At 36.5% G+C, this 15,840-nt stretch overlaps 2 protein-coding genes across 2 annotated transcripts; both read right to left on the reverse strand.

The window, feature by feature from the left end:
- Positions 1-2,179: 2,179 nt before the first annotated feature.
- On the reverse strand, positions 2,180-4,247 carry LOC145755849 (zinc finger MYM-type protein 1-like). Its single transcript, XM_082572085.1, has 2 exons — positions 3,297-4,247; positions 2,180-3,124 (listed from the first exon to the last, which is right to left on the reverse strand). Exons 1-2 carry the CDS (start codon positions 4,245-4,247, stop codon positions 2,180-2,182), a joined length of 1,896 nt encoding a protein of 631 aa, XP_082428211.1.
- A 9,777-nt stretch (positions 4,248-14,024) lies between these two features.
- Positions 14,025-15,331, reverse strand: LOC145755850 (uncharacterized). Its single transcript, XM_082572087.1, has 2 exons — positions 15,155-15,331; positions 14,025-14,471 (listed from the first exon to the last, which is right to left on the reverse strand). The coding sequence occupies exons 1-2, from the start codon at positions 15,329-15,331 to the stop codon at positions 14,025-14,027; spliced, it is 624 nt and encodes a 207-aa protein (XP_082428213.1).
- Positions 15,332-15,840: the final 509 nt, after the last annotated feature.

Raw genomic sequence — 15,840 nt, forward strand, 5'->3', positions numbered from 1 at the left:
TTGAATACGACCTACATGCCTATTTCTTGCGACTTAAATGAAAGCAAAATGGTCCAGTTCAACTTCCGTTCAAAAGTCACTTGGACCCCAAACCATTTTGTTTTAGTTACGGACAGAAAAAACTTAGGTTTAGCTCCAGTCAAGGTATATCACCAGTGGCGGCTCGTGGGCAAAATGACAGGGGGGGCTAATTTTAAAAGGTCACAGCACGACTAGGGGGGTCCAAATTTTTTTGATATTGATGGCCGTAAATCGGCTATTCTAGATACAAAACGATCTTTTTTTATATTACTTAAGAAGATAAAATTTTTATTTTATCTGATAATGGGAACAATTTTAAGGTGTGCCTTTAAAGCTATTAGTAACTGGGGTGTAGGGCATACAACATTTTTAATAACATTTTTTAAATAAACACAATTGTATTTTATTCAATTAACTACTAATGTAGCCTATATCTTGCATAAAATAAAAATGTTTTTTTTGTTATTTTTTATTTTTTTCGGCGTCTTCCTTCTAAAAAAAATTTCAATTTCAATAAAAAGCAGTACAGTACATAATACATTTCTTTCATTAATGGTTAGCAAACTGGATTAAAATTTAGTTGACCACTAATAACCATTTTTTAGACATAAAAAGCAGTAAAAATACTTTAAGTTAATTAAAACATAAAATCAGCAACATATTTATTTGAGACATTAATGTAATTAGATAGTTTGTGCGAAAAATAATGATATAATTTAAAAAAATTAAAATTACATATCAACAAAAAATCAATATATATAAAACGAACTAATGAAAAAAATTAAAACTTTGATCACCTTTTTCTTTAACTCTTCAGCATTTCTTAAAAGCAACATTACAAATAATTAGTTATATATAATAAGTAAACGAAACAAACTATGAAGGGATATTGAACTATTTACCTCTCCTGCTCCCTTCTTTCCCCCCTCTCTACTCTCCTCCTCTTTAACTCCACTTTTCTTTTTTAATAAATATTTTTATCAAAGTATTTTTAATAAGCTGGTGAAAAATCTTTTAGCTTCGTTAAAGCTAAACTTCTAGATTTTATAATATAAAACCTAAATTCTCATTTAATGATATAATACTAAACTATAAATTCTAAAAAAATACCGCTAAACTTTCAACCCAATAAAAAAACTAAACTTTCTAATTGTAAACTTTTTAATTTAGACCTAAGTTACCTCTCCTCCTCACTTTCTTCTTCTTCTTTCCTTTTCATGTTTTCTTCTCTAAAAATTTTTTATTTAATTGTTAAATTAATGAAATATTTAAATATAATATTTGCAGTTACCCTAATTTTTTCATCTTCTCTCCTCTTTCCTTCCACCCACCCGACCTTCTTCCTCTTTTCCCCCAGCCCTTATCCTCCCATTCCCCCTCCTCTCCTCGCCAAACCCATTTTCCTCTTCCTCCACCCCGACCCCTTCTTCCACCACCTTGACCACTATAATTTTTGTAATTTGATTTTAAAAAATGTGTAAAGTAAATAAATTGACTATTCCTTTTTTTAATAAGGTATTTTAACAAGCTATATAAAATATTAAAATTTGTTTCTTACCTCCATTCCCCTCCCCCATATTGGTTGAAAGTAAAATTCATAATCTTTTTATTTTTTTTTTAACCTTTTAATTCTTTTCAACCTAAAAATAAATTCCAGTTAATTTATTTTAAATTTTTATAATTGCTTTTATATATATATGCACATAAATTTTTAAATATATCCAATTTGCATGTATCCATTGGTTTTTTTCCGAACAAATGGTTTTTACACAATCAACCTTTACTGGAGAAACATAATCAACTTTTTCCAGTATAACTCAACACATCAACAGTGGAGGGCAGGCACAATCGATTATTTTCCAGGAAAACTCAACACATCAACAGTGGAGGGCAGGCATAATCGATTATTTTCCAGGAAAACTCAACACATCAACAGTGGAGGGCAGGCATAATCGATTATTTTCCAGGAAAACTCAACACATCAACAGTGGAGGGCAGGTACAATCGATTATTTTTCAGGAAAACTCAACACATCAACAGTGGAGGGCAGGCATAATCGATTATTTTCCAGGAAAACTCAACACATCAACAGTGGAGGGTCGGCATAATCCTTATCTATAAGAACATCAACATTACAACACTCATCATCAAAAACACTTTATTTATAATTTAAAAAAGTTCTTCTAATTTTCAACTTGGAAAACAATTCTATGACATTTTTATTAAAATCAGGTGTGGCTGAAATGACATCTTTGTGAATGGATAAGACTGCTAAAGCATTTAACCTATCTTGGCTCATGGTGTTTCTTGAAAATGTTTTAATTCGTTTTAAAGTACTAAAACACCTCTCAGATTCTGCAGTTGCAATTGGAGTAGTTAAAACTATTCCTATAACCTTACTAACTTCAGAAAAAGTATTCAAAAGTGAACCTTTTATCAGAAATGAATTCAAACCCACAACTGATTTAATGTTTTCAAAGCTGTTGTTAGTGTACAACACTTTAAGTTCGTTGGCCAGCTTTAAACTATCTATCATGGGGTAACCCAGTACCAACTGTTTAACCAAGTTAACTGGAAATATGTTTTTAAACCTTTTAAACAAACATGGATTAACTAATGAGAACGACTCAAATTGTTTTATGTTGCTAAATCGATTAATAATTTCAACAATTATTATATCACAGGCTTCTTTTGCAATTGCGCACAGCAATCTTGAAGAAGTAGCAACCCTTTGGCGTTTTGACAACTCTGGACAAAATTCCATACTAGGTTCCACAAGTTTTCCACGAATATCATTAATAACCTTCTGAAATGAATCAATAGCAAAGGCAACAATCACCCCAGTCGATTCTCTTGACTGCAGAATATTATACAATATATCTGTATGGTGAAAGACATCATTGAAAAACTTCAAAAAGTAAAGAAATGTGGGATCTTTTAAAAGTTGTGTCAATCCAATACATCCTTGTGTTGAAGTTATGTCCCAGTGTGTTTCATTAAGAATCTTTTCAAAAGTTGCTAAAAGATTCTCCTTATTATTGAAAATTCCATCTTGTTTCACATGGTCTTGGAAGTCGTTTTTCACAAACTGATCGTAACACATCTGAACGTTTCGGAGACATAGAAAAAAAGGTAGAGAATCCAGACAAGTTGGCAAAAAACAACTTAATGCTTTTAATACTTTGACATGCATGCTTTAGTATCAGGTTTAGTTGGTGAGCATAACAGTGCACAAATTTGGCATGGGGAAAACATTCCTGCATTTTTTTTTGAACGCCATTTTTTTTCCCACTCATAACAGATGCACCATCATATGTTTGGGCAATAAGCTTTTCTTTTAGATGAAAAGGTTGAAGTGCATGTTTTAAAAGGGAGGTCATACCATCAGCAGTACGATCATTAGCTTCATAATATGACAGAAACCGTTCAACAGGATAGCCATCCACTACAAATCTAAGAAGTACTGCAAATTGTGATCGATTGGCAATATCAGTTGTCTCATCTGCTTGAACAGCAACAAAATCAGCATTACCTATGTCATTCTCTAATGTATTTCTATATACAGTAAACATGCAATCTAAAAGTTCATTTTGGATTGTCTTCGATGTGTATTTATTTACTGTGGCACTTTCCAAATGCTCTTTTAAAACGTTATCCGATTTTGCTATTTGCTGCAATAAATCCAAAAATATGCCTCGGTTAAAGGAACCTTCTGATTCATCATGTCCTCGCATACCTATTTCATGTACTCCACAAAATTTTAAACAGTCAACAATGAGGTCGAGAATGTGTCTATTCTTTTTAACAATTTCATTGTGCCTCTCAACAGATAAGCTGTGTCCTACACTGATCTGTGACTGAATATCTACTGTTCCTAGTAGGCTATATGAAAGTGCATTGGTAATGTGCATTTTTGAACTCTCATGTCGCTTTATTTTTTCTGAAATATGTTTTATATCTTTAAAACCTTCCTTTGACCAAGTAACTTCTTTTTCTTCACCTTTTCGAAACAAAAGGCAGTAAAAGCAAAATAAACTTTTTTTTTCCTCGTTTACAGTAAGCCATTCCTTTCTCGAAAACCACTGAACATTAAACTTTCGGTTTTGCTTAAGGCCTGTACTTTTTATTTCAATAGATTTTGGCTGATGAGGTCCAAGGCGCTTCAAGTCCAACTTTGCCTCAAAACTCAAAGGAAAACTTTTCAGAATACAATCAACCTGGTTCATGGTTTATGGTATCCACAAAAATAGTCGAAATATTACTAAGAAATCACAAACTTGTTCTTATCAGTCTTATACCAAATTACAACTAAGCAAAATACTTGCTATTTTCTGTTTAAATAATGCTTGCTAAAATGATAAAAAAAATAATAGCCAACTATTTTAGTACACAGTTTGGTTTTTTCAAGTTTTCCACAATTAGATATTTTTTTATATATGGCAAAACTCTAATCTGCTAATCATGGCGTTCGCCGTTTGGACTGACTGGCTGGATATGGCGTGGGCAGGCAGAATAAACTCTGTCATTTACTTCGACTGCCAATCAATAAATAAATAACATTTGGCTAAAAACACTACCAAAATTCAATTAAAATTAACAAATTTATACATTTTTTTACTAAAAAAACGTATGCGGAATTAGCCTAAAATGACTGTTTCCGCAAGACATGTGCACGCCCTTTCTAAAACTTGTGCGACGACCTTTCATACAAAAATCCAATTGATTATTTTTATTTGTTAACTTAAAAATATTATTTAGGGACTTATTACCTCCAGAGAAAATCATAAAATACCCAAATTATGTTTTAATTATTTTATATTTTAATTACTAAGTAAATTGAACGTCAAATTTAAAAAAATCACAAAGCTAAAATTGTCAAATTATTTGACAACTTTATGGTTGGCTTAGCCCCACTTTTTGATTCAAGTTCTCAACTTTTTTTAAAATTTCGGAATCCTGAAGGCAAAAACAGCGTTAAAATATTTTTTATTTGGTTTAGCCCTCACATGTTTACGCTACGTTTTTCGAAAATTTTGGCGTATTTCGTGGCCAAAATAGGCGCTTTTTTTAAATAATTTTAGCAAAAAACATTGCCGAAAAAACAAATATTATTCAAAATAAAATAAATTATAATTAAAAAAAAACATGTTAAAAAGTGGGGGTTTTAGCCCCATTAGCTACATAGACGAGCCGCCACTGTATATCACACGATCGATGATACTTCACTTCTTTTTAATAATAATAATAATGCACACCAACGACTTACTAAATGATTCAAACATTAATACTAATGAATATAACAATTTTGAAAAGCTGGAACCCCAATTAATTAATGATGGTCTTTCACAAGTCATCGAAGATGTCAACCCGCCATTAAAAAATGATGCTGAAAATTTTAAATTAAATTAAAGTACAACTTCATTGGAAACAATTACGGAAGAAACCAAACAAATGGATATTCGCAATGGGATAACGAAGGAGTCTTTGCCGATACAAATGATGTAATTTCAAAACTAACTACCTCGTTTACTACAAACAAAGTGGTACCCAGAGGAAGAAAATCTAATACCTCTATTATTATTTCTCCAATGGCAGAAAGAAGGTTTTTGCGTAGTGACAGAACATTGCTGCAAAAAAATGTCGATGATTGCGGTTCATGGAACAAATGATCCTATAAATCTCAGTTATATTTAAAAATAGATAATAAAATAAGATATGTTGAAATTTGCCAAGGTAAAACAACTAGGAATCATTTTATTTGAATATATTGGTAATTTTCCAGATTCTTCAAGTGTGCACGGAAACCAAAAACATGGTAGTTCTCAGTATATACGAACTCCAGTGAAATTATTAGAGCAAATAAAAAAAGAAGTGGCCACCACCAAAAAACCAAGAGAAATAAACGAAACTTTGGTTACCGCAAACCATGCTGACTTAGCCCCAAGAGACCTTAAACAAGTGCAAAATTAAAAAAAAAAGAAAATTTAAAAGAACGAAACGGTGCTTTAGGTGCAAACAACGCAGATGATTTGCAGTATATATCATCCATAATGCACAGCCATGATTATATACAGGAAGTAATTCAAAAAAAAAGAAAATCTCGCTGCATAATTTTGTATAACAAAATGCAAATGCAAGAATTAAAAAAATACTCCACGTGTGATACAATAATGGGAGTTGATAGAACATTTAACCTTGGTCCCATTTACGTGACATCAATAGTTTATCAACATCCTCATTTATATAGAAAAGGGTATTTTAATCACCCAATTATGTTGGGACCCGCATTTCTACACTGGGACGGAAGTTATGCTACATGTATGTCCTTTTTTAGTCATTTACAAGCTCAAGTTGGAAAAGTTAAAGAGACCAAGTTGTCTGGACGTGGATTAATATTCGGATCGGACGAGGAAGCTGCTATAAGAAAAGCTTTAAAGGACTGTTTTCCCCAAATGAATCATTTGTTGTGCACAAGACATTTACAAGAAAACATATCACGACATTTAAAAGATAAAATCGGCTGTAAAAAAAACCATCCGATCTGTAATTCTTCAAATATTTGGCCCGGAAGGGCTAATGCACGCATCCGACAGCACCAAGTATTGCCAAATTGAAAAATACATTGATAATTCTGTTCCTAAATTTATCTCATATTTCACTAAAATTATCCAACTGTAGTCAGTAACGTTATCAAATTTAGATTTTGTCGGTGTTCGTATTTCTTCGAAAGCGGCGTATGGGTCCCTAGAAGTGCCTGGTGTCATAATAGAGTGTGTGGTTGTGGATAATGGTTTAAAATGTTGTGACGGAATCATGTCAACGGCCGAAATCTCTTCGCTAAATGCGACATTCTTATTAATCTCACTGCTTTTTGTAATAATTCTACCTGTTTCCTCTTCAACATCAAAATGTTCAGAATCAGAAAGTAAGCCCGAGGCATTAGATACCTTAGGTTTACGATCCTTAATTTTGCTGAATAATTGATATATCTTGATTAAACAGCTAAAAATCTTACAAAAACTGTGCGCAAAATATAACTTCTTTAATAAACGTGAATTATGATCACAATTTAACCGTTATTAAATTACCAACTTATTTAAAAACACTAGTTTTACACACTGAAATATATTATAAAATAACTAATTTAAAAATACGCACGCGCTTTTACAAATTCTAATGTTAAAAAAAATATTCACATGAAAAAAACACAAAAATAACAACTTAAAATAATTTAAAACTGACCAAAACTAAAATTACACACAAAGTAAAACTGTCTTAAAATTTATCTAAATCCTGTTCTCTAATCTATACTATTTGAGTAAGTTACAAAAATTAACAAAATAACGTGTTCTATCTACGGAAAGGTTGAGCTTGGGCTATCAAAAGTTAAACAGGCCCTACAAACCGTTTATTTAACCGTAAAATCACTTGTCGACAGTCACCAATTTATGTAGGGGATAAAGTCGAGAATATAAAACTTATCAGATAATATAAATGAATCAAATTATAACATAGCCCCAAGGAAAGTAGCCTAAAATTCCTAAGAAGAATATGAGCATGTTTTAATTATATGAGAATAACATTATTACATTACTAAAGTTTGGTCATGACTTATTCGTTATTTGTGTAAAACTTATTTACCACACTTAAAATCAGTATAAGGTTACATTTATTGAATATAAGTGTATTATAAAACTACACGCGCTAAATATTACAAACATAAAAATATAATACATTACGCAAAACACTAATATGCTAAGTTAACGATACAAAACTATATAAAACTACATTAAATAAAACTTTCAGTCAAAACATAACAAATAGCTTCGGTTAAAACACTAACATAATAACGACAATACTTTTTAATATGTTTGGGTAACAATATTTTTACAGTTTGGGCATTTATATACCCTGAATCGAATTAATTGATTATGTTTACAAGATGGTAGCAATTAAAAGTTAGTACAAGTTCGCAAGTCCTGTCATTGTTGGTTTGTTTCTTTTGTCCTTTTCACGTGGTCACTGGCCCTGAAGCAGTTCTAATTAGAATACGACTTAAATGCTTAAAGTCGTGCCGGTTTGAAATCGTCACAAAAGCTGCAACCGGTTAAAGTTGCAATTATTTTTAGCCCTTGGCTGATTAATGAGTGTTTCGTCGGAACTTAGTTAATTCCACGTATTGTTTGTGACCTCCGTTGAACCAACTTCCAATGACAGCTTAAGTTGAAAGGCGAACATGTTTTGTACCGGGAACAAAGTCCTTGTTCCCACATGTGTTTGTGTTGTTTTTCCAAAATCCTTTTCTTTTAGTAATCGTGTATGTGTGTTTGTAAGTGTAAATGTGACGATGTCATGGTCTGATAGTGGAAATGCCAGTATTTTGTGTTCAAGTGGTGTTATTTCTGTTGTAATGTTTATTCTATCTAGTCTCGACTGCATGTTAGGTCCGGTGGATGTTTATGTTTGTTAATAAAGGTATATTCAAAGTTATTATAGTCACACGCCATTATGGTTGAGTGAGGTGATGAGGTGATGAGGTGTAGTATTGAGTTGACATATTTCATGTTGTTAGTTGAATTTTGGTGTGTGGATCCTGGTGCGTATATGTTTATCATATGAATTGTAGGTGTGTGTGTGTTGATATCTAGTAAAATTTTACGTTTGTCTGTTGTGTAATGTATGTTTGATGGTGTGATAGTTTTGGTGTTAAAAAGTATTGCAACTACATCGCGTGCGTTTAAAAAGCAATTTAAAGAGTTGAAGAAAGATGGGCCATTTTTTTATTCGGATGCCCATGTTGATTCAATTTGGGGTAGAGAATGGGTTTCCTGCAGGAGATATGTTGTTGTTGGCAGTTTTGTTAAAGTTTCAAATATTGATTTTCTTTTGATATTGTTGCCTATACCATTGCAATTAATGGTTGTTAGTTTAATATATAAACACATAAAAACAACTTAAAAGAAAAAAAAATTACACAAATAAAATAACTGTTCAAGGTTTGAAAATAAAATTACAAGATTAAACAGAAATAATTATTCAACGTTTGGTGTTATTTGGTAAACTACCTTACCTGCTGAAGGGTAGGTATAATTTATATTGGTGTTCTCTGAACTGTCCGATGTGTTGGTGAAAAAATTCTTCTTCATCTGAATTGTTAATTTTGTACTGAATTGTTGTTTGTTTAATGTGAGCTAGTGTCTGTTGCCTAGTTATTGTTATCCTGGTGCGTTTGTGTTGTTCTTTGTGGAGTGGTGGTTGATCTTCTGGATGACTGTAAGAAAAGTTCTGGGAAAGAATTTTTAGGATTTTGTGTGGTGTTTGTTGGTTCTGTTGTTTCTCTTTGCTGTCCCGGGTGGTATACGGGAAAAAATAATTTCCATATATCAATTGTTTGGGGACTTTAGTTTGCCTAAATTGATTTTCGTTTACAAAATAATATCTTTTTCCAGTTTTTATTACTAAATTAGGTTTATTTTCCTGATGCTAGGTTTATTTTCCTTCGGGGTTTCGATTTCATGTTCTTTGTTTGTGGTGATTTTTGTTGCTGTTCCTTTGGTATGTTTTTTCTGTTATATCTTGTTGTTTTTCAGGTTAGTGAATGTTTTTTGGTTGTTGTCCGGGATGGTAAACCGGAAAATAATGGTTTCCATATATTAATTGTTTGGGGGCTTTGGTTTCTTTCAATTTGGTTTCATTAACAAAATAATATCTTTTTTCTGTTTTTACGCCATATTTGTCCTTGTGATGTATATTTTTGGTTACTTCTAATTTAAGTTGATTTATTTTTTTCTATAATGATATTGTCTGGGAATTTGGAAAGAACGTTTGAAAAGATTATGGTAATGTCCTCTTCAATCCATTTTCTCACATGGATTAAATCGAACCATTTTTGTTTTAAATATTTATTTTTCAGTATGTTAACCAAATCTTTGGTTTTTTCAGTGTTAGCCATTGTAATAACATAAAGACCAGAAAATTTACAAATTATACTTTCGTAGTCAGTTGTTTTAAATTCAAGGTCGTTAAGAAGCGATCAAAAACTTCTTCTCGGCTTCGCCTTGGTTTAAACCTTAGCATGATGTCGTAGTCTTGTATTCTAAGGTTAACCGATGGTGTGGTTTTGCCTCCACCAGCCACATTTGCAAAATATTTTCTTCCAGTGACATGGCTGGGAAGATCTTTTGAGGTTTTGTTGTCCTGCTGCCATGTCTGTTTGGCTGGTGGAATCGAGGTATTCTTTTTTAATTGGTTTTTGTTCTGAACTAAAACAAAGGGATCTTCTTCTTGGTTTGGTCTTTTCGGTGAGTTTGTGTTATTGTTGTTCAAACTCAAATTTTGGTTTCCTATTTCTATTGATATAATTGGCTTGGACGTTAAAAAATGCCCTGTCAAAAAAGCCAACTATATCAAACATAAGCTAAAGCTAAACCTGTCCCAACCCTAATGGGCGACGAGAATTAGATGTAAATAAATAAATGTTGTTAAAAAGTATAAGCCAACAAGAACAAGTAACTTACCTAATTCAAATAGAATGCCCGAAAATTCCGGTCGACAAAACCAGTCCAAACGACCGAGCAAGGCGCTTGTCGCATAAAGAATTTAAAGCGAAATGCAGGAGAAAACGACGCAAGCGTTCCAGAATTAAGAGTTTGATCTATTTTACAATTGTTAAAATTGTATTAAATAATTCGGTCAAGATTGGGGTAAGTAAATCTGAATGCGCTATGTACAGCTCGTTTGAGAGCCCGTCTGGACCGGGAGATTTAAGTTTGAGTAGTGATTTTATTGCGGATGCAATTTCAAGTTCGGTTATGGTTACTGTAAGAGCTGCCTTTTCGTCATCGGGAATTATATTTTTTTTGATGGATGGGTTATTGTTGAGAGGGGTGTTTTCGTGAATATTGTATAAATTTGTGTAGAATTGTTCGGTTATTTTTAATATGCTGTTAGAATCGTTATAGAGTTTGTCCTTGTACCATAATGAGTTGATGTTTTTCTTATTTGATTTTTCTTTCAGTAATTTGTAAAATTGTTTGTCAGGGGTTGAAGTAAATTGAGATTTAAGTTGAGTGTTAATTAGTTTTTCATTAGTAAGTTTTTTTTGTAAGTAGTATAGTTTTTTCTTTGTTGACTTATATAGGATAAGTAATTTTTGGTTTGATAATGAGTTCAGTCTTTGACGGATTTCTTTTAATTTGTTTAGTTCGGCTTGTAGTTTGGAATGTTTTATGTTTAAGTTTTTGAGTTGTTTTTTGATATGTGGCTATTGTATTTGGACGTCAAGGTTTATGTTTCTCCTGTGTGGTAGAAGATGGGTGAGTTCATAGGTAAAATCTTCGTTCAGGTAAGTTTTAACGTTATTTTTTCCAGTTAGGTTTTCCTTTTCGTTGGTTCAAGTTTGAGGTGAATGTTATTGTTAACATGATCAGATGAAGCGTATGGTATCGTTGTATGGCTTGTAGGGGTTATGTTGTTAGTTACGTATAGTCTGTCAATTCTTGATTGGGATTTTTCACCTGTCCAAGTAAAAGGGTTTTTGTCTTTATGAATATGTCTGTATGAGTCGATGAAATTGAAATTTTTGCAAATGTTTTGTAGGCTAGTTTTTGCCCTTTTCATATTAATGGGAGGGGTACGATCGTTTTTTAGGTCATCAACTATGTTGAAATCTTCTCCCATTATTGTTGAAAGGTTTGAATAAATTAGGTGTATTGTTTTGTCAAAAAATTCATTATTTTCTTTGTAGTTGTGGTATTTTGTGTTTGGAGCGTATATGTTAATTAAATTGATTTTATGAGTGTTAGTATTTATTGTTACTGTTATGAGGCGTCCTTCGAGGTCGGTTTTAATGTTATCGACTTTGGTTTGAGTTGATTACGATAGCAACGCCACCGCGCGCAATTGTGCCTGTGGGGCTAGAGTGGAAAATTGAGGGGCCATGGGTTCAGTCGGAGGCCCATGTTTGTTATTTGTGGCTCGAGAGCCATTTGGTCGTTTGTTGGTTTTGTTTTTTCGGATTTTTTCTCTTGGCCGTAATGGCTCACGGGAAAGTAATATCCATCGATTTTAAAAAAGATGGGGATTTTTTCATTTTTTAGTAGTTCTCCATTTACGTGATAAAATCGTTTGCCAGTTAGAATTTTATTGCTGTCTCGTTGTTTATAAGAGTTTACTTCCGGAAGGTTGTGTTGTTTAGTAATTACATCTATGATGGGGCCGTCAGGGTAACGGCCTGGGATGTCCTGTACCGTAAATGCTACAAGGTCTGATTTTCATAGTTTAGTATAAATTGCGTCTGGCCATTTTTTTATGATATTAGTTTGATTGCACAAGATTCTAAGATTTTTGCTTTGGCGCGCGTAGACATCGTGATGATTGCGAGCCTGTTGTATTTACATAAAACAGATTCGATATCCTTTGGCAAAAATTTTAGGTTTTTTAGTTCATCGAGAAGCCATTTTCCAGGTTTTGTTTGCGAAAATTTGATTAAGACGTCTGTGTCGTGATCGATGTTGTATTGATCAGAGTTCGGGTTTTCGGCAGTGTTTTTTCTGAACATTTGTGCGTATGAGGGTTGGGTTTGTTGTTTCAGATATTTTAGGAAAGTTAGGAATATTATTGGTGGGTGCTGGGATTTCGTTATTCAAATAGTGAATCTGTTTTTGGTTATCGTACATTTTTTGTGGTATTGAATGCCTTGGGAAAATTTCAGGTTTTGTTGGGGTTGATATTGAGGTCGGATTTGATTTGCCAGAATCGAGGTTTCTCACTCGATCCTGCTTGTCAGGTTTGTAATTGCGCTTCATGTTTGTAGAGGTCAAAGTTTTCGTCTAGTTCCACAAAACTACCGTTTGTGGTGAAAAAAAAAAACTACCGTTTGTGGTGACTAAAACAATTTCTTGTAAAAATAGGAATAAATTGTAGACTTGTAGAGATAATCCAATTGAAAATCGATGAAATAATCCAAAAAATCTTCTCAAAATTATTTTTCTAAATAAAACTAGCTTTCAACGCGTAAACCAACAGTAACTGCCGAAAAAAACTGTCTAGATCTTGACTGCCTACCTCGTGCCTTTTGCCATCGTCTTGTCGCGGTTGTGGTGTGTTTGCGAGCTGAGTGTGGCGACTGGTCGGCGCGCTCGCTTATGCAAATGAGCACTCGAAGCGCCGGCCAATCGCAGGCGCGCGAGCCGTTCGAGCGACTCGGCAACGGCCAATCGACGTCCCGCCGCTTTCGCCACGGCGGGCTTCCCCTTATGCAAATTGGCCATCGAAACGGGCGCCAATCGCAGTCGAGGCGCGCGCAAAACTGCAGCATATATAAAGCGGCTCGAGCGGCGACGGCCTCACAGTCTTACTTTGAAGCACAAACCGCAACCAGTTCCCCGTTGGCCGCGTGCATCGACTTCTCCGCCAGGGTCACTACTCGGAGCGCGCCGGCGCACCTGTCTATATGGCTGCTGTGCTCGAGTACTTGAGCGCCGAGGTGTTGGAATTGGCCGGCAACGCCGCGCGAGAACAAGAAAACCCGAATCATCCCGCGCCACTTGCAGCTGGCCATTCGCAACGACGAGTAACTCAACAAGCTGCTCGGCGGCGTCACGATCGCTCAGGGCGGCGTGCTGCCCAACATCCAGGCCGTGCTTTTGCCCTAAAAGACCTCGAAGAAGGCCTGAGCAACGACGACGGCGCGAACGAAAAAATTCGAAACGGCTCTTTTCAGAGCCACCCGAACAGAATCGCGGAAAGATGCCCGGACTTCGAATGTGTTCGTCGTCATTTTGCGCCGGGCCCTCGTTGCCAATTTTCGGCAAACACACGTGCGCGAACCAACCGCCGCCGGAAAAGGCGCCTCTCTCTCTCGCTGTGTCGCAGCCAGTGAGGGGTTTCCCTCTTTTTCCCGACCTGCTAGCTTTCTCGAAACGAGGTCGAGAGCGCGGGTCGCTTCGGCGGCAAAAGAACGTCGCACGGCCGGTCGGCCTATCGCTCGGCGCCGGCCGACGTTACGCGGAACTCTTTCTTGTTGAACGGGTGGCTCTGAAAAGAGCCGTTTGTGTGGTGCGGCACGCTGTTGTGTTCGCCCAGGCGCTCTCGCTTCGAATTCGCCTGGCCAGCTGGATGTCTTTCGGCATAATGGTCACGCGTTTGGCGTGGATCGCGCACAAGTTGATGTCCTCGAACAGACCGACGAGGTAAGCTTCGCTGGCCTCCTGCAGGGCCATCACGGCGCTGCCCTGAAAGCGGAGGTCGGTCTTGAAGTCCTGCGCGATTTCGCGCACGAGTCGCTGGAAGGGCAGCTTGCGAATGAGCAGCTTGGTCGACTTCTGGTAACGCCTGATCTCGCGCAGCGCGACGGTCCCCGGTGGATAACGGTGGGGCTTGCTGTCTGCTTGGTTCTTGCAATTTTTTTGCTTGGTCTGCTTGGTTACTGCGACGACGTTCCACTGAAACTGATGTCGGGAAGGCGAGTCGATTTGGCGGCGAAACAAACATCGCCCGGCGCCCCGGTCTAAGTAACTCTCTCTTGCGTTAAACGGGTGGCCCTGAAAAGGGCCGATTGTGTTGCTGTCGCCTGCGCGGCCGGCCGCCTAACCGCCAAAGCCGTACAGCGTTCGCCCTTGGCGCTTCAAAGCGTAGACGACGTCGAGCGCGGTTACGGTCTTCCGTTTTGCATGTTCGGTGTAGGTGACCGCGTCGCTAATCACGTTCTCGAGAAAGACCTGGAGCACGCCGCGAGTTTCTTTGTAGATAAGGCCGGAGATTCGTTTGACGCCGCCCGGTCGAGCGAGACGCCTGCGCCGCGACGGCTACTTGCTGCCCTTTTTCGCCGTCGTCGACTTCTTCACGGCGGGCTTCTTCGGCTTGGCGGCCGCGAGCTTCTTGGCCGCCGTCGTGGACTTTTTCGCGGCGGGCGCTGACTTCTTCACCGCGGCCCGCTTCTTTTTGGACGGCGTGGCGGTCTTCTTCTGGCCGGCCGCGGGCTTCTTCTTCTTCGCTGCTGCTGCGGCCGGCTTTTTGGCGGCGGTTGCGGGCTTCTTCTTCTCGGCGACGGAAAGCTTGAAAGTGCCGGACGTGCCCTTGGTCTGCGCGAGGGTCTTGTCGGCGGTCATTTGCTGGCCGTGCCGTCCTTTACGTCGTAGTTGCTCCGTATGTAGCTGCCGATGGCCTGGCGAGACGTGCCGCGTTTGTTCTTGGTTGCGGCCACGGCGGGGGCGACCATGACCCGGTAGGTGGGGTGCGACAGCGGCGCAACTTTCGGCGTCTTCTTGGCTTTGTCGGCGGACTGTTGCTCTTGCTGTTGGGCTGTCATGTTCTTTTATTTTTGTTTATTTGCATTACATAAGGGTGATACATATAAAGAATATTGCGCATAATTCATAACAAAAAAAAATAAAAGGAAAATAACAAAAAGTACGGGTGGTGAAAAAGGAGAAATACATTAAAGTTCAAAATAACAATAGTAAATGTTCAGGGCGTTTACGTGCATATAGTTAAAGTAAAAAAAATTGAAAACATTGAAAGGATTAGTAAAGATAAAAACTAGGTTTATTTTGGCAGTATTATTTAGGTTATGTTCGGTTGAAAATTTTTAGGTTATTGCTGTGTGGTAGTGGTGTTCTGTTGTCTGTATTGCTTGTACTAATTTGGCTAGAATATATCGGGTATGGTTTATTTGTTTCAAAGTGGAGTCTGAATTGTATGAATTGTATATAAGAAGCGATTAATTTTTTTTGTGAGAAGGTATGTTTTTCATAAACTACTTTATTCCTGTATTGCCAAATTTTATGGTGGAGTGTTGATATTAGTAGTACGTATTGG

Source organism: Corella eumyota, chromosome 6 (assembly GCF_963082875.1).
Source record: "Corella eumyota chromosome 6, kaCorEumy4.1, whole genome shotgun sequence".
NCBI classification, from domain to species: Eukaryota; Metazoa; Chordata; class Ascidiacea; order Phlebobranchia; family Corellidae; genus Corella; species Corella eumyota.